General features: G+C 35.6%; 1 protein-coding gene across 2 annotated transcripts in view; it reads right to left on the bottom strand.

The window, feature by feature from the left end:
- The window catches only part of LRRK2 (leucine rich repeat kinase 2), a 137,426-nt gene that overhangs the window by 97,816 nt on the left and 14,358 nt on the right, over positions 1 to 25,252 (bottom strand). For both annotated transcript variants that reach the window (XM_069491825.1, XM_069491824.1), the window contains exons 6-14: positions 22,769 to 22,903; positions 19,496 to 19,627; positions 16,555 to 16,674; positions 15,712 to 15,854; positions 15,542 to 15,621; positions 14,046 to 14,152; positions 9,921 to 10,050; positions 7,584 to 7,708; positions 2,644 to 2,756 (exon numbers count right to left, since the gene is read on the bottom strand). In XM_069491825.1, coding sequence (XP_069347926.1) covers positions 2,644 to 2,756; positions 7,584 to 7,708; positions 9,921 to 10,050; positions 14,046 to 14,152; positions 15,542 to 15,621; positions 15,712 to 15,854; positions 16,555 to 16,674; positions 19,496 to 19,627; positions 22,769 to 22,903 — 1,085 coding nt within the window. The remainder of the gene's footprint in view (positions 1 to 2,643; positions 2,757 to 7,583; positions 7,709 to 9,920; positions 10,051 to 14,045; positions 14,153 to 15,541; positions 15,622 to 15,711; positions 15,855 to 16,554; positions 16,675 to 19,495; positions 19,628 to 22,768; positions 22,904 to 25,252) is intronic.

Raw genomic sequence — 25,252 nt, 5'->3', positions numbered from 1 at the left:
ATTTTCATTTGAGTCTATTTCCTGAGCCACCATTATGTGGCATTGATTTTATCTCCTCCAATGCCAGTATCAGACCATTTTAATTACTAAAATTTTATAATATATTTGATGATCTGTTGGAGTCAGAGCATCTGAATTATCACTCTTTTTTAAAATTCTCCTGATAATTCATGCATATTAATCTTTTCATACAAATTTTATGCTAGCTTACCTAGTTCCAGAAAATACTATTGTTATTTTTACTAAGGTTTCATAAATATAGATCAATTTCCAATTTTTAAAAATTAGCCCTTTTATCAAAAAAGAAGGTATATCTTTTCATACGTTCAACTCTTCTTGTGTACCTTTCAGTTAACTTTCATGGTTTTCTGTAGTGTCATCTACAAACCTTTTAAAATTTTACTCATACGTAATTTCTTTTCGTTGTTGTCATTGTTGCTGATTTGGCAAATTAGCTCTGTCTTTGACTACATGTAATTTCCAACTAAAATAAATATCAATAGTTAAACTAAGTACATTTAACTCCAAGGTTTTTGTGAAGCCCAAAGTTCTTTGATGTGTGTCCATTTTATCAAAAGATTAGTTTTACTTTACTGGGTTCCTTGACTAAAGAGAACAGGAGTGTCACCCCATACAAAACACAGACGCAGCCAAAATGTTGACAGTCTATTTTCTACTTTGTTCTCCAGTAACAATAGATCTCTCTGGAAAAGGTGACAAAGTTTTCATCTGTGGAAAAGCTATAAGGATCAGGCATAAATGAACATCAATGTTCCAGACAGAGATTTTAACTTCAGCTTGATTTTTACTGGAATTTTATGTATCCCAACATGGATTCCCTTTAATAAATATGTTTCTTAGTCTCTGCTTTGTAAGTCATAGCTGAATCTCAAGTTCTACTTTGTTTGGAATTCTGCTTTCCAAGTTCGGATGTCTTTTCAATGGTAATTATTTCATTGTGTCTACAATATTTGGGCCTGAAACCTCTGATCTCCATCAACATTATCCAGAGTGAGACCTGCAATCACAGAATTTTAGAGCTAAAGTAATCACTCTCATCTTTTAGAACATTTTTTCTTAACCATGGTGAAGGATTAGGGGAATCACACTGCGGAGCTTTTTAAAATAAAATATTGTTGCTTCTGTTTCCCTGTGACCGTAACACCTCACCTCCCGGTGATAGTTGGTTTAGTGAGATGCTGAGTGTCATTACTCAGGTGTTGGCATGGGGGGAAAAAAAGTAGTTCTCAACCACTTCTACCAAAGGCAAGTCAACCGTGGGAGCTGAGTGATTTCTCCACATCGCAGTGCTTGCCAGCTCTCTTGACTCCTGACTGCTTCCCCTCTATGACACTCATGCCCAACAACTTCAGAGAAGGTCGGCTGACTAGAATCAGAGCTGTCTATAAGGCTTCTCTGCCACCTCTTTCTTCTCTGGCAACACTTTCTAAATTAGCTGTTTCCTCCTCTATGTTCCTAGAGTATGTTCACAAAGCTAGCATGGCTCACGAGTGCCACTATAGAACAACTGTTTTCATGCGCGGCTGCTGTTCCGCTTGCCAGATTATGAGATCCAGGAGCAAAGAGTACAAAGAATACTCATTTTTTTATCTTCCCAGTGCCTAACAAGTTCCTTCCATATACTTTTTTTTTTTTTAAACAAGTATCTCTCAAATTAAATTTAACCCATTATAGTATATACTCTTGTTATACTCAAGAATCATATTAAGAGTTGAGTACAAATGACTCAAACATATCAGAGACAATTACATTACAAAGTTCAGTTTAAATTGAATTTTTCAAGGAGATCTCTCTGGAGGCTACTCTAATTAATTTATGACATTTATCAAAGTGCACCAAATCACAAGGAATCATTTCCATTAATTAATTTGAATACTATCTTCCTTTCACAAAAACATTCACTCTCATCATTCTTTACATTTTGGTATCTTTTAAAAAAGACCAATTCATTTTACGTTAAGCTTCCAAACCATATTAATTCCATCAATATCTTTTGCATTGTACAATATAACTGTAATTCCTCCCTTCTCCTTTTTTCATATTTCCCATGATTTATTGATACTTTCACTATAATGTAATAATGTAGGTATATAAATGCCTAAAAATGGGAAGAAAAAATGCATACCAACCATTTGAGAGGTTATCTCTGAGAAGAGCAATAAAAACTAGCAGAAAAATCAAAGAAGACTTTACTGTTGTGCCTGGTATGTCTTCCTGGGTTGAACCTTTTACCATGGGACCCAGAAAAGCCAGACAAGCAGCTGGAGAGGACAGAGAGAGAAAACAGCAGCCGTAGCTCCTGACATTGCTCGTGAAGTTTAGCTGGACATCTGGGTCTTTGCTTCTCTTTCTGACTGAGCAAACCAGACTGGATTTCTGTTACTAGCAATCAAAAGAACCTTGCCTAAGTCTGGAATTGATAGTGCACTTAACTGGACTTGGCTTAGTACATAACTCTTCACCTCCCACATCCCTATTTTTTATCTCATGTTTCTAACCACATGATTTTCTAGCATCACAGTAAACAGAGGATGGAAAACTTAGACTAAAAAGGCCCTGTAGGTCCCCAAATGTAATATTCTAGTTAGCACTATAAAGGCAGAAAGCCTATATTGAACATACCCTGTTCAAAGCCGCTAGTACCAGTTGTTGAATATCATTCTTGAAACACTGTTTTTTAACCATGTTTAGTTTACGTTGAGATTCAATATCCTCTTTGGATTCTTCTGGCATGCCTAGATACAAAAATAATAAAGAAATAAATGTTTTTCTCATAAATTTTTACCCTGAAGATTGTCACTTGTTAGAAATGATCAAAATTAATACAAAAATACACATGTACATGGTTTTTCTAGCATATGGTTCCTTGTAAAAAAAAAAAATAACAACTCCTAGTTATAAGGAATCTATAAAAATAGTTCATAACTGAATATAAAATAAATACAATGCTATGGACACTTATTGAACTTAAAGTAGCAAGAAGTGGAGGAATTTTCTGTAACAAACAATCTCTTTGTTTGCGTAGGCTGTGCTTTAAGATGCTGGAAGATTTTTCATGCAACAATGGACAACTTGAGAAAAGTTCAAAGTTATTTGGGCTACAACATAAAAAGGTCAGATATGAAATGCAAGCACAGATGAGAAGCTGGAATAACAGTGGAAAAAAGAAGGTTTAAGTTTCAGTATTATGATAGTAGAGAACATGTCATTTTGTAGAAGTCCTCTAAAGGTTATTTAATGGTATTAAGTTATTTAAAGAAAACATACTCCTTATTAAGCTACATTGTAGCTGAACCATCCTCAAACTGTTGAAAACACTAGAAATCAAAAAATTGGTTATGTAATATAATAAATAAGTAAAATTATTATGAATGAATAATTTTTCCCAAATCTGAGACCACAGAAATAATTATTATAAACAATTACTTATAATCTTTCATCTTAATAATATGTATTAACACCAACTATAAATTGGCTGCATATAGCTTTTCATTTACTTAACAAAAATATGAATGCTAACTATACTTCAGGGATTTTGCTACATGCTGTGAATACCACAGTGAACAAGGCAGGCTGGATTCCCATCCTCCAGGAACTTTCAGTCCTTAGTTTAAATTTATTCAAACAGGTTCTGACATTCACGACAGCTGTACAACCTAGGCCAAGTCCCTTAAACTCTCTGTGTATCATTTTCAGTGACTACGACCACACCAACTTCTGAGCTTGCCTATTGTACCTTAAGCAGAAGTGACCACTAAAATCAGCCCTCCTGGCCAGGTGCGGTGGCTCACATCTGTAATCCTAGCACTCTGGGAGGCCGAGGTGGGAGGCTCTCTTGAGGTCAGGAGTTCAAGTCCAGCCTGAACAAGAGCGAGACCCCATCTCTATTAACATTAACATAAAATCAGCCCTCCTGAGTAGGAAACACTTGCCATTTGTAATGGGTCTTATTAAACATCTTTGTTATATTTAGACCAAATGAGCATTTCTGTAAATTTCATCTCTGGTCTTTGTTCTATTACTTGAGGCCCTACTGTTCAAAATGGATATAATTTCCTTTCTACATAACAGTCCTTCAGACTGTGTGGACATAGACTTTGTTGTGAGGAGTATCCATAACCTCATCACCTCCAGATCTCAAGAGTCCCAAGCATAGTACTTTAGACACAACAGTTGTTCAATTCACATTGTTGTGCAAATGTGTATTTTAAAGTGCCTACTCTGAAGTCCGTCTGCACAGATTGAAAATCTGGCTCTGCTATATAACGTGTGACCTTAAAAATCTCTACATTTCTATGTCTCACTTTTATTATCTATAGAATACTGAAAAAAAGGTACTATCTGCCTTTGTGTATAGCTGTGAGAATTAAAAGAGTTAATATACAGGCCGGGCGTGGTAGCTCACGCCTGTAATTCTAGTACTCTGGGAGGCCGAGGCGGGAGGATTGCTCAAGGTCAGGAGTTCGAGACCAGCCTGAGCAAGAGCGAGACCCCCGTCTCTACTAAAAATAGAGAAATTATTTGGACAGCTAAAAATATATATAGAAAAAAAATTAGCCAGGCATGGTGGTGCATGCCTGTAGTCCCAGCTACCCGGGAGGCTGAGGCAGGAGGATCACTTGAGCCCAGGAGTTTGAGGTTGCTGTGAGCTAGGCTGACGCCACAGCACTCACTCTAGCCCGGGCAACAGAGTGGGACTCTGTCTCAAAAAAAAAAAAAAAAAGAGTTAATATACAGAAATCACTTCAAATACTTTTTAGGTCCTCCATATTCTTCAGTATTATTATTGTTATTAGCTATAAATGAGATTATTTAATAGAGTTTCATATCCCCCTGAATCATCTCTTCCCTAGATTAAACAATCTCAGTTCCTCTTACTGCTTTTATTGATGTGGTTTTATATCCCTAATCACTCTCCTCTATACACTTCCCAATTTGCAATATCCCTTCTTAAATAATGTTACATGATTTCCTCTGGAACTAACACTAAGTCAAGAAAGAACAAGTCAAATGATATTTCATTAAAATAACAGGGTCTTTATTATCATTTTATTAAAGCAACCAGCTTCATTTCTTCAATAAGTTGTTGTTATAAAATAGAAGAGACAGTGGACAGTACTAAACTGAAAGAAACTTAAGAGACATAACACTAGATGGAATATTCTGTCCTTAATTGGATACTGAATTATACAAATTTGCGGTAACGTATTACTACATCTTTGTTATTAAGGAAATCTGAATATGATCTAGTTAATAAATGAGTACATATACCTCTAGATACCTTATAAGAACCTCAACCAGAATCCTATTCAGCCTTGAAACTACTGCAGTACTGATACCATAGTTACTCATTGACATGCACAATGACACAGGGCAGCACAACACGGTCCAGTATGGCACAGTGTGGTGTGGTGTAGTATGGAAATATGGTGTGGCAGCCCAGAGTAGAGTAGATGCTTAAACCTTACCTAACAAAGACATGTACATATATTCTGATAGGTTATAAAATGTTTATTAATATGTATTTCCATACATAAATTATAGTCCTAAAGTAATTATTTTCAAGGGCACTCATAATACATCTAAATGATTATTGACTAACAATGTTGCTTCAGGGTCAATTTAATGACAAGAAAAGAAATAGCATATGCAAAATTTGTTTTTGAACTAAAGGAAGATTACTTTATTAACTAACAGATTTGATTTCTGAGTATCTTTTTGTTATCTTTAAAACTCAAATCCACCCTCAGAAGAATAAGGCTGTCACCTTCAAGGATAATCAAAACGGGTTTGTTGTTGTTTTTTTTATTACAATCTACAAATAAAATTCAATAAAACTAGCAATGATATTTTCAGGCAAATTATGTTTGTTAAATTACACCTAAAAAGTAAGCTGACAACTGTGAATGGGACACCATGATTCAATTTTAAAAATATTGATTGAATAGCTACTTTTGTTCAAGGTACCAGAGGATTTTTAAAAGATGACTGAAGAAAGCTCTGTCCTTAAAAAAAACTTTCATGCTGAGTAATACTCTTATACACAGAAACATAAAATACCTGTATAATTACAGAAAATGATAGATTTAGGAAGATTTCATTTTAAACGAACAAAACAAAACGAAACAAAACTGGGCTTCAAAAGAACTGGGAATTTTACAGAACAGAAAAAAAAAGTAACACCCTTCATAAATTTGAATTGACTTTTGTTAAAAAAAAAAAAAAAAAAAAAGCACAAATTGCTTAGCGTTGCATTCAAGGCCCTTCACTTTAGACCTCAGCCTGTCCTTTGGCGTTCATCCCCAAGCACCCTTTCCTCTTCCCTAGGCTTCCCTCACCCCACACACCTGCACTTTCTTCTTCTGCTGGAAATGTCCTCCTGGCCTTTCTATTCACCCTTCTACCTCAAATATCACAGTCTCCTGACCTACTCCTCTAACTAAATTATTAGTGGCTCCATCAATATGCTCACAGCATTTAATACGTGGATCTATGCCAGCCCCTCTCATATTGTTTGGTAATTAACCATTTACATGTCTATCTACTTCTAAGCTCCCATAGTAGTACAGCTGTGGTTTTTTCCATTCATCTTTCAAACCTTAACAGCCTCACAGGGTTTAGAACATAAGAGGCACTTAATAAATATGTGCTGAATGAATGGAGGCACAGGCACTTTAAATGGGCTTTGGAGGACAAATAAGGTGACAGATGTAAGTCAGAGATAAAGGGGGTTGGGGGGTGGAAGCCACTGAGGCTAATAAGAAAGAGCCACATGGTTACACTGCAGAAGAAATAATTCAACCACAGAGTAAAAGAAGAACCGAAATGAACAAGAGAGGAGGTATGAAAACTAAGTAGCTAGTATTATAGTTCAGAAAGGAAAAGAAAAAAAGCTTGAACTCAGGTGATAGCAACAGAAATATAAAAACATTATCAGAGATGAGCATCCTCCTTAGAAACAAAAGCTCCATGCTTTATATGGTAGTTTTTTTGTGTGTAAATAAATTATTGGCTTTTCTTATCATGTTTTCTTATAAATTACCCTAAATGATTATTCTGCACCATCATTTATCCTCTATTTTTATTTTTATTATTTTTTTTGAAACAGAGTGTCACTCTGTTGCCCAGGCTAGAGTGCTGTGGCGTCAGCATAGCTCACAGCAACCTCAAACTCCTGGGCTCAAACAATCCTCCTGTCTCAGCCTCCCGAGTAGCTGGGACTACAGGCATGCACCACCATGCCCGGCTAATTTTTTCTATATATATTTTTAGCCGTCCATATAATTTTTTTCTATTTGTAGTAGAGACAGGGTCTCGTTCTTGCTCAGGCTGGTCTCGAACTCCTGAGCTCAAACAATCCTCCCACCTCGGCCCCCCAGAGTGCTAGGATTACAGGCATGAGCCACCTCGCCTGGCCTATTTTTATTTTTGGTTTAAAAGAAAGATCTGTATTAAATTGACAGAAACTAGACCTTTAATTTTTGCCTAGAAAGTTGATATTTCATGAAAAGCCAAAAATCCACTTAAATTGCTGTCTCTTCCTATAATGTTATGTAACTTACCTGGTCGTATAAAATGTAAAATAGCTCGAAGTGCTTCCAGCTGCACTGATAATGATGTCTCATGACTCTTCATAACTGTTATTATTTTGGGGACCACTGCTGCCATCGTATCCATGGAGGTGTTACTGGAGATATAAAATTGACATGCTTATTAAAAGAACAATCTGATTCAATGGTATAAACACCAAATTGAAACAAGTACAGGAAAAGAGAACCAATATATTTTACCAAGAAAGGCTATATGAAAATGCATTTAAATTCAGTAGTATAAGCATATATAATTTTAATTGTTGTTTAATTTAACTTTGACCTCAAAAAGTAGAATTCATAGTCACTTGGTAATTCTCTTATTTAGTATCTTAAAACTCACAATTTCCTTCTGATGTATGTCTGTGTCACTTGCAAGAGCCCCAGAAAGTAGGTGTCATTATCCCCATTTTCCAGATGAAGACCTTAGGTGGATGGAGCTTAAATATCAAGCTCCTGTCGCTAGAAAATGACAGAGTCAAGACTGGTGCCCAGACTCATCTGACTGCAAGGCCAGGGCTCTTTACATCATACCAACCTGCGCATTGCAGAATAACATCACTGGACTTCTTACACGGTATTCTTAATTATTTTTGGTATATATTAAAGTTGTGGTTTCTCTAAGGTATTTAAGGTATTCTTTCTTTCACTTATGAACAAATGTCACTTGACGAGATTTCAGTAGGTACTGTGAACTTTAATACAGCCAGTCCTTGCTTTCTACAGTGCCGTGTTAACTGAAACCTGTGCATGTCAGAACCATGTTCTCACTTTCCAGGGTTCCGTGGCTATCGAGATATATTCCCTTTTTCCACCTTCAAGTCCCAGTTTAAACACATCCCTTTCTTGGACGCCCCCCTCTTTGTAACTCTGGCTGGGTTCACTTTGCTCTTACCGCTGTCTTCTACACACCAATGCCGTTGCATTCTCACACTGGATTGTAATCACCTGTTTCTATATCAGTCTCCACAAGTAGACCGTGAGTTTTGCAGGGTGGGCATGTTGTCATAGCTAACTTAGAATCCCCAGGACTAGAACTGTACACATTTTACACACGAGGAAGCAGCCAAAACATGAAATGGCTTGCCCAGACTCTACAGAAACCTAAATTGTAGTTTATTCTACTGTGGCTTTGCCTCATTTGTAAAGGTTCACACACTTCTAGCACCATAAAAATCCACATTTAAGATAAACTTTTCACATAAATGTTCAAGAGCAGTATTTAAATAAGACAAATATAACTAACATATGATATACGATAAACATAAATAGATTGAATGGACTAAGACAGTGTAACCCCACTTCTTACAAGTCTATAGAAGTGCTACGTAACAATTTTTCAGACGAATACACTTCATTTATTCATATTTAACAACAGTATAATAATAGCTATGATTTACTGAGTGCTTAAAATGTACCAGGCATTATCCTAATTGCTTTTAAAAAAATTGATTTATTTAATCCTTACATTATAAACTTACAACTTTCGAGATTGTTATTATTATCCCTCTTTCAGGAATCTGAAGTTTAGAAACCAAACACTTGGCTCTAATTAGTGGCAAAGCCAGGAATAAAATTAGTTTTACTGTAACTTCTGTGCCATTTATTTTTTTCTTTTACTGATGACAGTTTCCTATGTATAATAGCCTCTTTTTGTTTGAAATTTACTCAGACAATACCAAAGTTACCTCACAATTTTTGACTTAATAAAATGCATATCCTGCTGTAGGCACCTTCTGCATATAATTCAGTTTTAGTATGTTAAACAGGTTTTTTTTGTAAGCCAGTAGTTCTGCCCCTACCTACCCAACCCTTCTTCCCTGCCACCATACACCCCCAGACAAAAGGATCTTGTCTCTTTTGTGTCACTAACCAGCTATATAATCCTAACATGTCTGCACTTGGACCAGATGTGACTAAAAGCTTCCCTAGCTAAGGAATGAGAGCAGTAAGAGAAGACAAAGTCAATCCAAATGAAGGAATAATAATAAATAACATATTAGTTGTGAAAGAGTAACAATTAGAAGCCATATCCTGATTTTATCTTTTATATCTTTCACACACTTAACACAATAATTCGAAAAACTGTTGTACGCTATGAATGTGCTATATAATTACCATTTTTCAAAACATGGTCAATACCAAGCACCAAGCACAAAAGCAATCTTTCAATATAGTTTTATAATCTCTGCCATTCCTTTCAATGTTCGGATAAAATAAGTTCATGATATCAATGACACAAAATTACATTGAAAAATGCTACTTGGTCCAATATGATATACTCTGCATAGGTTCATGAATCTATATTACCTTCCTTCAAAAAGATGATTTAGCATTTTACAGCCACTTTCAGCCACTTCAGGAGAATATATATGCTTCTGCATTAACTCCAAAACATTCAGATATATTCCTTTTGACAACAGGATCTTTCTGAAATTAACTACAAGATTTTTTAATTGTTACTTGTAGAAATGAAGGCACATTTTCATACTTTTGCAATAAGATGTGGACTATTAAGATAGTCCAAATTCATAGGAAAGCATATACAAGAACATATATAATGTATAGTTCATGGACAACTTAAACACAATACTTATTTCTTTCAAACATACACCATTTTTCATTTTTTCATATTTATTAATCTTTTATTGAGGTTTTGCTTTTAAAAATTTTATTTATAGAGTTGACTAGTTTCAAAGTAATCACCATATCCCTGTCTAGATGAATAGTGTTTCTGCAGGAAAAAAATGTGTTTAAATGATCCTCTCCAAAATAAGAATGAAAGTTAAATTTTATTGCAATACTTAAAACAAGTTCAGAAATAATTGCACTTATATAGAGCTAAGACTAGCCAGATACGCTAGACACTAATGAGCTAGGAATGAGTTACAGGCCTGTAGAGATATTGACAATCCCCTCAACTCTTGGAGCGGGTAGTGCAGGGGCAGGAGATGAAAGGGCTGGAACCACATTGGGTTGCTTCAGCCTTGAGCTGCTTTGTCTGTCTACCCCAGCGGCCTGTGCAAACATTATCATCTCTGTATATGCCATCATAGGCACGGGATAGAAAGCACTGATACAGAGTAATGACATTTATTTTCTCAAAGTAATGCCAAAGCTTAGGAAGCACATGCATGTGCTTACAACTGATTTTACATTACATGTAGAAAAGCAACTGTATTCCAGCAATGATTACAGAATAAATTTTCTCTTTATAATAAACTTCCCACGAAAATAAAAATCCATTGTCTTGAAGTTTCCATATAAATATCAATTGTCTTGAAGCCTCTATATAAATATCAATTCCAACATTGTACAGTATAATACTACACTTTGAAAGTGGCAGAAAAAGGAAACTTAGAAAGTTTTAATTTAAGTGCTGCTTTTAAAAATGAGCTGTCTATCTGAAGAAGAAAAAATAGGACAAAACACAGGAATCGGTAGAAGTGATACACACATTCTAAAATACTGCCAAAACCTGGAAAATTCATACCTTTTGAAGCCATCCAGAATATCACACATTAAGATACAATAAAGAGTTGGTTACTTGGTTTGATCACATCAGAAGCTGTAGTAACTTTCCCCAAAGTGGCTAGCTTCTAACCAAGGAGATACTTTAAAACAGTAGCCCCCAACCTTTTTGGCACCAGGGGCCAGTTTCACCAATTTCATGGAAGACAATTTTTCCACTGGGGGGCCAGGGGAATGGTTTTGGGATGATTCAAGTGCCTTACATTTATTGTGCAGTCAAATCTCTCTGCTAATGAGCTAATGATAATCTGTATTCGTAGCTACTCCCCAGGGCTAGCTGATCACCACCTCAGCTCCACCTCAGACCATGACACTGCTGATCTGACAGGAGGCGGGGCTCAGGCGGTGACGGGAGCCATGGGGACCGGCTGTAAATACAGATGAAGCTTTGCTTGCACATGGGCCGCTCACCTCCTGCTGTTCAGCCTGGTTCCTAACAGGCCATCAACCAGGGATTGGGGACGGGGGTTGGGGACTGCAGGCTTAAGCAACAGGAATTTATTTCTCACGGTTCTGGAGGCTAACAGGTTCAAGATCAAATACACTGTGGGTTGAGGACCTCAGCTTCAAAAGACAAAAGTGACTCTAGACCAATTGTTCTCAAACTTTAATTTGCATCAGAATCATCTGGAGGGCTTGTTTAAAAATGCTGGGTCCAAGCTCCAGAGTTTATGATTCAGTAGGTCTGTATGGGGCCCTAGAATTCACATTTTTAACAAGTTCCCAGGCAAGGCTGCTGGTCCAGGGACCAGATTGGTCCTAGAGAGTAACCCAATGGGTGACTTGAAAATTGCAAACGCTAGACCTAGGAGAAGAAATTTCATCATGAAGTCACTTTAGAGTTTACAGAACATTTTACGTGTTACCTCATTTACCATCTATCTACATAATGCTCTTGACCTCATCTACTGCATTTTAACAGGAAATTATCTCCTTTAAAAGGCAAATAACAGTCACCTTCTTTCCTAGCTGCCTATTCACAATTTCATTTCCTCTGATTCCTAACATATCATATTCTCCTTCCTTGCTTCATTTTTTTAACTACTTCACAGATCATATATTTTAGTGATTCTTATGATATGTCTTCCCCACTCGAGTTTAAGTTCCATGAGCCTGCGATTTCTATTTAAATGATGTATCCCAAGTGCCTTGGGGATTATCTAGCACATAGTGGGAGCTCAATAAATATTGATTGATTAATTAATTAATTAAATGGGGAAAACGTCACACAAGATGTTTGAGTCTTGACCTTGGAATCTCCATGGTTCCAACAACCCAGCTCTTCTGCCAACTCAGTTATTTTTCTGGGGGGAAAAAAAAAAACCACCCATATCCAGTGCCCAGCCCTGCACACCCAGTCTTCCCAAGTGTTTTTCAATGAGAAGTTGCCCAAGGAGGTTGATGAACAAGCTGCTCCAGTTCTTAACACTTTACTAAGGCAGCACCCCAAGGATAATACAAAGGGATCTGAGGACAGTTTACCCAGCAGGTGGCTAAGGAGAAGGAAAAAAACTAGAAAGAGCAGAGAACTGATTCTGAACAAACACATCAAGGCTGACTCTGAATGTGACCAATCCTCAGACACCGTAATAAGAATCAGTGCAAATCTCACAAAATCATGGTTGTTCGATCGATTTGCAAATCAAAGATTTCCAGGTGGCTGAGAATTACAGCACCAATGCAATGCTCTATGTACATAGTAGAAGTCTGTCTCCTCTCTACGGTGCCCCAGCAAAGTCCAGTCCTCATTTTCAGGAGTGAAAGCCCTACCCAGGCCTCTCTAACTGCACAGTAGAATATGGGAGATTCGAGAATAGCAATTCCCACTACAATCACTCCTACGCTGATTCATTGTTCCCGAGAGCAATCCCTGTCTCTCAGTGCCCTTGCCACTCCAAGCCTTTTATTAAAGTGTCATCAGAGAGATGGGATGAGAAAGGAGGAAGAAGAGAGGATTTTCCCCTTGGTTTGACTTAAATAATAATATAAAGAAATATGCATGAGATAGTTTCTTTATTTCTTTCATTCTATCCAAGTTCTCTACTAAAATCTCGAGTTTACATTAGTCTCTGTCTCAGATTTCCAGTGTTTTTCCCTATTTCTCACCCTCTAAAAATATCCTGCAAGAGCTGTCAAGTCCCAATGCCTTTATGATGAGTTTTTGCCCAAGGTTTTCTGGCAGGATCTCAGCCTAAACCACAGTCTTAAACCTCACAAGTCCTTCCAAAGATATACGAGCTGTTTTTCTCTTCTTAATTATGCAAAGCTATAAGACTTATAAGAATAACATGTAAGGGACCATTTTTTTAAAAAAAATTATAGTATAAAAATTTTATAATGGACAATTTTACCAGATTTTAAAATGGCGAATATGTCTCCACCCAGTCACATTTCTATAAGATTTTCCTAAGAAAATAACAGGAATAATGTATAAAGGAAAATAGGAGAGGGGAATAGTGACCATTTGGCAGTTATAGGTTCCAAAAAAATCCTACTATACACAGCTAAAAGTCCATCAATAAGAAATTGGTTAACAGGATAAGGCACAGATTGGAAAATTACACAGCTATTAAAAATGATAATGAAAGAATACACATGTATTAATATGCAAAAGAAAAAATATAAAATTTGGTTATAAAAGACTTTAATATGATTCCATGTCTGCAAAAAGTATAAAAAAGATTGTATATGTCATGTGTGAGTACATATAGAGACGTCCAAAAGGAACATACACAAAAATGTTTATTTTATTCTTCATCCATTTACCTATGCATCAATATATCCATTTTTCAGATATATATCTCTACATAATATTTGAATTTTTTACAATATATAGCTTTCATAATTTTAAAAAAATACACAATGTGTTTCCCTTTATTTAAAAATGTGGTATATACCACTTACCATTTTGTTCTAAGAGAGTTGACAATGCATTTGCAGCTGCCTGGAAGACTTCCTTTGATGAAGAATGCATCAGCATAGAGAGCATCACTTCCCTATGAGCTGGGAACCTTTCAAACATCCAACCACAATATTAATAGTAATGTTTTTAATAATTAGCTCAAGTTCTCACTTATCATTACCTAATATCTCTAACAAGAAATAAAGGCATATCGATAAACAATATTTTATGGCACCTCCACTTATAAGAGTGAATTATGCTTAGATAGTTTTGTGTTTAAAAGTTAGACTCGAATCCATTAAACATTAATAAATTAGTATTTCTCTGTTTCTTCAAAAGCTGATAAGCAGTAGAGAGAAAAGAGGCCCAGCAGATATAGGAAAACGTGCTGAGGAAAAAGGTAAAATAAGGAAAAGAAGATAATGAAAACAAGAAAGGAAAAATAAAAAATTGTAAAGAAGCAGAGTATGTTTTAAAGATGTCCACCATAAATATATTTTCTTTCTTTTAATAATACATTTATTTTAAAGATCTCCTATGGATACTGAGGAATAAGTATCCTGTGAACTAAAATTTATAAACCGCAACATGAATCTCCCTTCCTCTAATCTCTTTTAAAATATTCCTCAACATGGGATTATTAGAATGCTGGTTTAACATAGTTGTCCAAAAAATGACTGTTTCTTTTCAAAATTAAAATGTTTAATTCAATAGCATCTGTGTTACTAATTCCCTTCTTATCAGAAGTGGATCATTATATGAAGAGGCTGTCAGGATTTCAGACATAGAAATGTTACTGTTTGAGTTTGCAAATAAGTCATTCAAATTTTAAAACCCAGAGGATACCCAGAGTAAACAGCACAAGTATAAGCAGTTGCCACAGAACACAAAGGCTCCTGGATGTGAAACAAATCTGATATACACAAAATTCCTGTTACAGTTTGTATCGCTGGGAGAGAGAGCTGGTCTTACAAATTTTGAGTGGCAGTCCTACTGAAAGCCTGCTCAGGAGATAAGAGCTTCCAATAACCCTCTCAAGAGAAGACAGGTCAACACTGTCACATTATATGGGAACTTACCGTAGGAGGCTTTCTAACCAAATCTAATTCCTGATACGGACAACCTGCTGGTTAATCAAGGCAGTAGAATAGGTCACAGATGGCTCTGCAATTTCTACCACCTGAGATGAATTAATATGGCATTTTTAAAGGGTCAGCCAGAAAACTGAAAGATTCTTTCTCCATGAATCACAAATTACTTAATGACTCTTTATTCCCAGTCTCTCAGTAATAACTGTCAAACATACCACCTCTCCTAACTATTGAAGGCAATGAGCTCAAAATACTATATACCCACTACTATTTTGCAGCAAAATTTAAAACAAAAATGCCGATATCAAAAGATTTCTAACAATAAAAGTTACAGTTATGGTACTTTATACGTATTGATTAAAACATATAACTGAAATTTTCTATCACATAAAATCAAAACTACTGACTGGCCATCTTCATCTCCAAGCTTCTCATGTAAACTGTTTTGGTACATAAGGAGATTATTCAGTGCCCAGCATGCGGCCTCCTGGATTAGGGGAGGAAAAAAAGAAAACTGTGAAAATGTAAACTATTGGAAAACATAATTTTTAATAACTAATATTTATAAGAGTCCAACCTGTACATGCTTGTTCTTTCTGTGCCACGTTAATGCTTTATAGCAGGCTTCTAGCCAAAACAATTTATCTTCTTCCTCTTCGTCATCATTCTCCTGACTCTCATTCTTTTCCTCTAAGTCTTGATTTAAGAAAATGGTCTCAGCTTGAAAAAAATTAAAAAATAAATATATATAGCATATATATAAAATGTACTTCCAATTTGAACAACCAACTCTAAGTCCGTATTTTGAAATGATGTCAACAGAATGAAGTGTTCTTTAGTAGCAGCCTTCGTTCATTATAAACACAATTTTTAATATTAATATAATATGACCACCCTATATAGATAAATGATATCATGAGGAAGAGGGTACCAAAAAAAACCCTAATTGACTAGAGAAGAAATTAACCAGGTGTGATGGCAAGCACCTGTAGTCCTAGCTACTTGGGAGGCTGAGGCAGTAAAATCATTTGAGCCCAGAAATTCAAGGTTACAGTGAGCTATGATCGCACCACTAACACCCCAGCCTGGTACTCCTATTAAAAATGAAACCCTGTCTCTAAAAAATAATAAAAATAAATATTAAAAATTAAAAAAAGACTAGAGGAGGATAATTTGAAAAGATTGACTGCTCAATGACAAAGCTAAATCAAGAATGTAAAGCAAAACCCTGTATGAACTGAAATGTGTATACTTGTCATAACTGTTAGTTCCCTTGAAAGTATTCTCTACTGGAAAATAAATTATATTAGGACAAAAAAGGCATTTGGTGCTTCCTTATCCACATGAGATTCTCTTGTTATGTTAATATTTGACATCAGATGCACTGGGTAAGAATTTCCTTTTTAGTAAAGTTACTTACTGAGGAGTGCTAAGCAGCTGAGAGCTGAGATTTGCAACGCTGCATTCTTTGGATACTGCTGCACAGCTTTAACCACACATGTGTGCACCTCGTTTAATACCAGGATATTAAAAAAATTACCTAAAAGTTAAGTGAAACATTAGCTGAATTCTTATCCATGGAATTTAAATTACTTTAATCCTATAACGGTATGTAAATCAATAATTTTGAATGGTGATCAATATTTTAATGACATTAAAATATATATTTACTGTAATTAAAATAGCTTAGTATGATTGAATAAAGTTCTGAAAAGTTATTTTATGCTGTCATTTAATTAACTTACTTAGACAACAAAAGTGACTGAGCAAAAATAATGATATGAGTTTGGGTTGTATTAACTTTGTGTTTTTTGATTCCCTCTCTTATCATCATATAAAAACAATGAGATATCTGTTATACATGGCACTATAATAACTACAATATTTATTATACAAAATAAATTAATTTTTCTGCCTTCTAGAAGACGGAAGTCTTAATTCCATCTTTTAGAAGATCTATTTTTAAATCCTTTTGCTGCAACACCCTTCTTTCACTTAAAGGAATGCTGCTCAGAAAACTCATTGGCACACTTATCATTGTTGGATCTTGTCTATGATGATCATAGGAAAAAAAAAATAAGAGATTATTTCAACACCTCCAGCCCACCCCAGGAAGAAGTCCCATACCTTTTTATACCCCCTCTTCTGGGGATTAACATGACATCCAAAAATCTAAATCCTTATGAGGAAAAAATTGATAAGTGATATTCCAGAAATATGTGCCTCCTTCCATTTAGCTTATTTGTAACTCACTAACAGTCACCAGGAATCCTTCTAAAAATAAGAATGAAACTCCTATTTATCTACAAGTATAATTAGATGATCCCTGAGACACAAAATCAGAAATGGAAAAGAATCTCAAAATCAAAAGGCAGTTTAACCAAATACAGTTCTCGTTTATCAACACCTTCCTCTGTTGCTGCTCTTCCACATTCACCCACCAAGCAGACATTCTCCCCAGCCCGTAGTGGTCACTAGTCTTGGAGAGTCAATTCAAAGCAGATTCTCTTCTGCTTTTACCAGCTTGTCTACACCCAGGTTGTCCTCATCACCCTCTTTTCCAAACTATTATTCCCGTGCCACTGCCAACAGCCGCTCTACCACTGACCAACTGTGCGGCTCTGGGCAAAAAACCTGCAAGACCAGTCTTACGTTCAGACAACTTGTATGAAAATACATATTAAATTTTATAAAGCTCTTAAATGCGTTAAACTCATAATTAGATTATATATTTTGACAAAATGTTAAATAGTTATTTATTGACTTTGGGTTTTAATTTTAATTGTGAAGAGGAAATTAAAAGTTTTATTCAGCTTCTTTTGAAACAATTACAGAGATAATAAATTCTCTAGTCATTAAATGGAACAAATAATCTGTTAAGAGATAAAGGAGAGAATAACAGCATCCTTATCTGAAGATCAATTTGATGGCTTTATATTAATATTTTCAAAAAGTTGTTATAAAATAATTCAAAAATTACTTGTGACATGATAGTTTCCATGGTTTATTTAATTTCAATAGTACAATACCAAGCACCTTTAATGTGCCATTATATGCCTGTTTGGTAGTCAAGTACCATTTCCCTAATCACAAAAACAAAACCACTTCTTCCTCTGGCTCATTTCAAAGGATTAAGGTGAACTCACATTTTTATTGCAACTTGTACAAGTTGTAACTTGACTATGATTAAGTTGTAAAACATGAAACAGACAATTGTACATTAGTATGCTGCTCTAAAAGCTAAATTTAAGAAATCAACATTTGCATTTGTTTGAAATGTTCTCAGATAAAAGCCAGTTTGTACAACTACATCCTTCTTCATAAAATCATAAAGAGTAAAGTCTCACCTGATAAAAAGATAAACTAGTAAATGGCTACTACATTTTAGAAAGAATGCTTTGTTTTGTTTAGGGATGCAGAAATCTGAGCACCAAAACATTATTATCCAGAATCTATAAATCAATTTTAAAAAGACAATAATTAAAAATTAAAAAACAAAGACCATCCTATGGAAAAATCGAGAAAGCACAGACTGTGTATTTCACAAAGGGAGAAGCACTAATGGCAAAAAAAAATTTTGAAAAAAAATTCACCCTTACTTATATTTTCATAACAAGACAGTATAGCATAAAACAAGAAGGAATCCAAATGTCCATAGACAGGAGAAAGGATTAAGTCAATTGTGGTCTACCCACATAATAGATTACTCCATACAGCCACATGCAAAGATATTTATAATTCTTATAAACATAGTGTCAGTTTTTAAAAATTGTAGAAGACAATATACAGTATGATTCCATTTTGATGAAGCAAAAACAAGCACACATTAACAATTTAGTTTAGGGAAACATGCAAATGTAGTAAACTATATTTAGAAAGCAGAAGATTTATATCATAAACACAAAATTCTGGACAGCATTCACCTCTGTAGAAAAAGCAAGGGCAGGAAGGAGCCCAGGGTAGCTTTACCAGCATTGATAATATACTAAAATTTAAGTTGCGTGGTGAGTTCTTTGCATTACATGTCACGTTTTCTATATGTTACACTTATGTTTTGTATGTATCAACTATTACATAATTATATTTTAAATATAGCCCTAACCATAAAAAACTCATCTATGGAATTACTTTTACAAAAAATAAGATTAATACTTCTTTTACCTTATGCACATCTATTTTTGCCACCCCTTTTAAAATTCCATCTCAGCATGGCAGAACAATTTGCTACTTTACGATGCTTTCATCCAACATATGTCAATATGCTACTTATCTATTAACATTCAACATATACAAGTAAATATGTTATATATACTTACATCATATAGATTGTGATAATAAATTAACCAAGAATCACAACTCACCTAATGTAAGCCTGTGGAGCAAGCAGCAACTCACTTCTTGAATTTTTTCACTGATAGGGAATGCTTTCATGGCTTCTACCACAATATTATAACACCTGACATTGCCACTCATGAGGACTTCAACATTATTACCTAAATTTCAAGAAGTCATAATTACCAATAAGGTAATAATTTTCTCCTCTCAAATATGCATACAAAGATATCTTATATAGATCGTAAGTATATGGCACCATAATGGCTACATTTTCAAATCTAAATACCATGTTCTGCCAAATAGCTACTAAAAATACTATGTTGTTGATTGATAACATAATGAGTTGTAGGACTCATTGTTAACATCGAGGGAAAATTGCTTTATTCCTGTTTCTTGGCTTTAAAACTTAAGACCAAAAAAGGAAGAATTTAGAGTGCTTTTATGGCCGTAAGTTTCCAAATAAATGAATTTGGGGGCCTATTTCCTAACGAGGCCCTATTTCACTGAAGAATGGCTTTTGCATTGTTTGTTTTTCTCAAACCAACAATAGGAAAATCAAGATTATGTCACATAATAAAACAGCTAAAAGCAGTGAGGATCTGTTTCCTCCATTCCAAACAAGCAACCAGTATACAAGACAGTAAAGTCAAGCTTCCTGAAGGCTCCAAGATAGATGCAGGGAAGGATGGGAGAAAGAAAAAGGAGAGGCATAATATTAAAATACATGGGGACAAACAGAGGTGAAACAGAAAGGAAGGAAAGAATCCACCAAGAAAAGCAATTAATCAATAAGGAGAGTGAGTTGTGAGCCTATGTGGAGAAAATATTTCTATCTCTGAGTGAAATGTTAACTATTTTTCAAAAAAAAAAAAAAAGCTGTTTGCAAATATTTTTCTTTCTCAGCACAGCCAAAACTAATCAACTGTTTTCCCAAAAATATATTTTAATGTTTAAATTATATTTTAAAACATTAAATATAGAAAAACTTTTAACAATGAAAGAAAATAGCCTCTTAAAGCAACTACCTACTTTGACTAAGAACAACAGACTTTATCACCCTAAGACGGAAATGTGAATGTCTTTCCATTAGAATCAGAGTTTAAAACTCTTGATTTCTTAATTTTTAGCTGCTACGTTCTTTGACCTTTGCATTATGAATCAACATATTTTAACTGAAGTTATGTGAGATGTGGGTGGAAAACAATAAATTCTAAATACAGCCAGCCCAAAATAAATAAGCCAAGGAAAAGTATAATGAAAAATGTATTCAGTTTGCTGGCAATGATGATTCAGAGAAATGTAAAAGTATGGCCTTTCTCTATTATTGTTCACTTTAAATGTTTAATTTTCTGTGGATAAGAAAACATTGCCATGTTATAAACATCACAAAGAAAAGGCATTATTTCACAAGGGCATTGAATTTTTACCCCGCCTACACTGAAGTTTCACATCTTCAGAATGCCATACTGATTCTCATATCTGAAACCATATACCCACATTATATTAATATATAGTATATGACATACATATACAGTACATATTGTGGAATAATGCTGTTGGTGATTTTAGAATACATACTACATACCAGTACTATTCTATATTGTTCACATTGTTTAACTCATTAAATCCTCAAAACTTCACATGTGGGAGGAGGAAAATATTACTATTAATAGATAAATTCATATGTATATCCCATACTACCCCACACAGGTAATAATGCATGAAGTATGAAATGTTAATGGGCATTTACAAAACAAACCAGAATCTGAGGCACTGCCAGCAAACATATCAAAAATGCTCAACATCTCTAATCATCAGGGAAATGTAAACCAAAACCACAATGAGATATCACCTAACCCCAGTGAGATTGGCCTTTATCAAAAAATCTCAAAACAACAAATGCTGGCAAGGATGTGGAAAGACGGGAACACTCTTACACTGCTGGTGGGACTGCAAATTAGTGCAGCCTCTGTGGAAAAGAATTTGGAGATACCTCAAAGAGCTAAAAATAGAAATACCATTTGATCCAGCTACTAGGCATCTACCCAAAGGAACAAAAGACATTCTATAATAAAGACATCTGCACTCGAATATTTATGGCAGCACAATTCACTATTGCAAGGATGTGGAAACAACCCAAGTGCCCATCAATCCATGAGTGGATTAATAAAATATGGTATATGTATACAGTGGAATACTACTCAATTACAAAAAACAATGGTGATCTAGCACCTCTTATATTTTCCTGGATAGAGCTTGAGCCATCCTCTGAAGTGAGGTATCACAAGAATGGAAGAATAGGCACATGTACTCACCATCAAATTGGCACTAACTGATCAACACCAAGGTGCTCACATGGTGGTAATATTCACTGGGGGTTGGGAGGTGGGGGTGGGTAAACTCACAACTAATGGACGTGGTGAGCATTGTATGGGGGAAGGGCACGCCTCTAATCCTGGCTTGGGTGAGGCAAAGTCATAACATGTAACCAAAATGTTTTTACCCCCATAATATCCTGAAATGAAGAAAAAAAAAAAAAAGAATCTGAGGCATTATTTCAGCCCATTAGCAATGATTGGTAGCATAGATAATGAATTACTTCTGATGTGTACTTTTTTGTGAAAAAAGTGGCTAGATTTCAAAGCATCACTAAAATGCTACTCGGGAATCACAATAAAGTTCACACTTGGTCCTTCATGAGCTCCACTCTATGTCTCCAGCCTCATCCACTGCCTTTTTCCAAGTCCTCCCCTGCCCCTGTCAATGAAACTCAAGCAGATTATCCAGGGATGTACATGCACAAATGCACACACGCACGTATGCATGCTCATAAACTCACAGTTTGCTGGGCTACTTTTATCTTCTTGAATGCACTACACTCTCTCTTGCTCCAGCATCCTTAGAGTGCCCATTGCCTGGACACTTTGCCTACATTTCCCCTTCACCTCACACCTCCCTACACACAAAGCTCTCCTCATCCTTCAGATCTCCTTACTCTAGGGACTTCTGCCATCACTTGCCTTATACACTGTAATCACCTCTGTGCTTAACTGCATCCCCCATTGTACCATGAGCTCTGAAAAGACAGAGGACACATTTATATTTTCCACTATTGTTTCCCCATCACAAAGCCCTGAGCCAGCTGCAGTATAGTCTCAATAAGTATAAATTCATTAAGTGAATAAATGAATGGGATTTAGCATTCACAAGCTTCTAAATAATAAAAATATTTTAAAAACATACTCAGAAGATGTAATTGTTCACATACAAAAAAGAAATCATGTTTAGAGGCTACTTACAAGGAATTGCTAGGGAATGTAAACAGTGCAGTACATGAAACACAATTTCCTCTTCATCTTTAAAATTTTTTAATGCACTTAACAATACCATATAATCTTTGTTCTCGACAAATTCAGTCAGTTGCTCCTCTGAAACTAAAAAATGACAGACAAGAATAATTAAGTTTAAAGATGATATAACAGCTTACTCAAAAAATATAATGTTTTGTAACAGCGGTATGGAGCACATCAAATGTAATATACTTAAATAAAAATAAATTCCTGTAAAAAACAGCCCTTCCCAAGAATTTTATAATGGGAAAACAATCTATTGAGAGTAAAATAACTTTATTTTTACATACATTAGTTACTCCATGTTTTGAAATGTAAGAGTGTTAATCACCAAACAGTTCTCAGAAAAACGAAATTATTTTCATTTGGAAAATTCTAGAGAAAACTGACCAGTGACTAATAAAGATGGCCTACTGGAAGTGAACATGTTATAATACTTAAAAGGCAGGAGTTAACGGTACACTGTTGAAGGCCAGCTCAGGTAAATATTAATATGTCAGGTCAAGAGTTGTGAACTTGAGCAAATGGCAAGTAATTAGACTTTGAAATACTGTCAATGGTTTTCTAACAGAGAGCAAAATTTTTCATTAATTTTTGTAATTAAAGTCTTTTGATCAAGCCACTGAGTTCCATTTGGAGTCATTTTATTAAGCAAAAACCTCAAAAACATGTAAAGGCTGGGCACGGTGGCTCACTCCTGTAATCCTACCACTTTGGGAGGCCAAGGTGAGAGGATCACTTGAGCCCAGGAGTTCAAGACCAGCCTGCGCAAAAGTGAGACCCCATCTCTACAAAAAATAGAAAAATTAGCCAGGCATGGTGGTACATGCCTACAGTCCCAGCTATTTGGGACGCTGAGACAGGAGGATCCCTTGAGCCCAGGAGTTTGAGGTTGCAGTGAGCTATGATGACACCACCGCACTCTAACCTGGGCAACAGAGCGAGACTAGGTCTCAAAAAAAAAAGTGTAAAAATCTGGTTTATCTAGCCTGAGAATGGCACCAACAACAAAAATGTTTGAAAATGCAGCACTCTTTGTGGTCTACGTTAATTGTTTTTCAAGTTAATGCCAATCTGGCCCTACAATATAATGTAAAATTGCTTAAGTTCTTCTGACAAATGAGGAATATCATGGAACTTTCTCATTTTATATAGCAGTGTCCACAGTACACTTTCAAATTTTGAAAATTAACTTTATAGTTGCCCCTGAGTCCTGGGGAACGTGATGCTCCTGAAAAAGTCAGAAATTTTTCTACTATACATTTATAATCATAATACTCTTGGCACTGATGATCTTTCTGTTGAGTTAGAGTCTTGTTTTTAACATGCCCTGGTCCATCTCCATGTGTCCTGGAGGGACCCAACAATGCTGGTGAGAGAGTGATGTCAGCCCTTCTTCCATGGATAAGAATGTGTCCCTGAACTGCAACAGAAAAGATTACGGGGCTTGCAAGACAATAAAACCTCAAACTTTATCAGGCTCAATTCTAATCAAAAGCTCAGTTGCAAGATATAACATCTGTAAAAGATAGCCTGAAAGACATGAAGTTCTTCTATTCCTCACTCACAGTGAACTATCTTCTCCTCCACCATGTCTGATCATCAAAGAGCTGGGCACCAGGCCCATGCTGTTCTGACTGTCGCTGTTACTGAAATATACTTTGTAATCCTTGCAAAATGTGTGTACTTGATCATCTCAGCCAGGGAAACCCATGGGAAGATTTTCTCGGGTTTCCCATGAGACCAATTGCTTCTCCTAAGTAATGGGTTTACTTTTATCTTTAGAAATTTTGTAGCCAATGATATTCACCTCTTCTTTGCCAGATAGGAAGCAAAGAGTCAACTTTCTGGCCCACCCCTTTGCTAGCATACAGGACCTTAAGTACATAGTAAATGTAACCTAGCTTCGTATCATTTTCCCTTCACTCGTTTTCTCATCCATTTTTTTCTATGTATTATAATTACCTATAAACTGTCCAAAGTCCTGGAATGAGAGACAGGTAATTAAACAGTGTTAGGTAATGTATCCCATTCCTGAAACTGCCAGAAATTAGAGTGGGAAACTGACACTGACACAGGGTAGCATAAATCATTCTTACCCTAAACCCCTGGCACAGTTGGTTCTCATAATGATAACAAAAGGGGCTCCTTGAACTATGTTCCCTCAGGCAGGTTGCTCCTGTCACCTGCTCTGACCCATTTTCTCATCAAGTCAGCAGAAAGACTAAACAAAGGTTCCAACCAACTCTAAAATTACATGCTAATCTCTGTTATCAATCTCAGTGCCAAGCTATGAAATGCATTAGTCTTCTTCCTAAGGGACACTTTGTAAGCCTCCTGGTTCTTTATGCAGAGCCTTGAACAACTTCTAAAATCTCTGGTGATGACTCAACATTGTAAACCCAAATGTAACCTATGCTTGACTTCATAGTT

This window comes from Eulemur rufifrons, chromosome 16 (genome assembly GCF_041146395.1).
Source record: "Eulemur rufifrons isolate Redbay chromosome 16, OSU_ERuf_1, whole genome shotgun sequence".
In the NCBI taxonomy this organism is placed as follows: Eukaryota; Metazoa; Chordata; class Mammalia; order Primates; family Lemuridae; genus Eulemur; species Eulemur rufifrons.
Note: the sequence above shows the minus strand (reverse complement) of the source record. Positions and strands in the feature narration are given on the sequence as shown.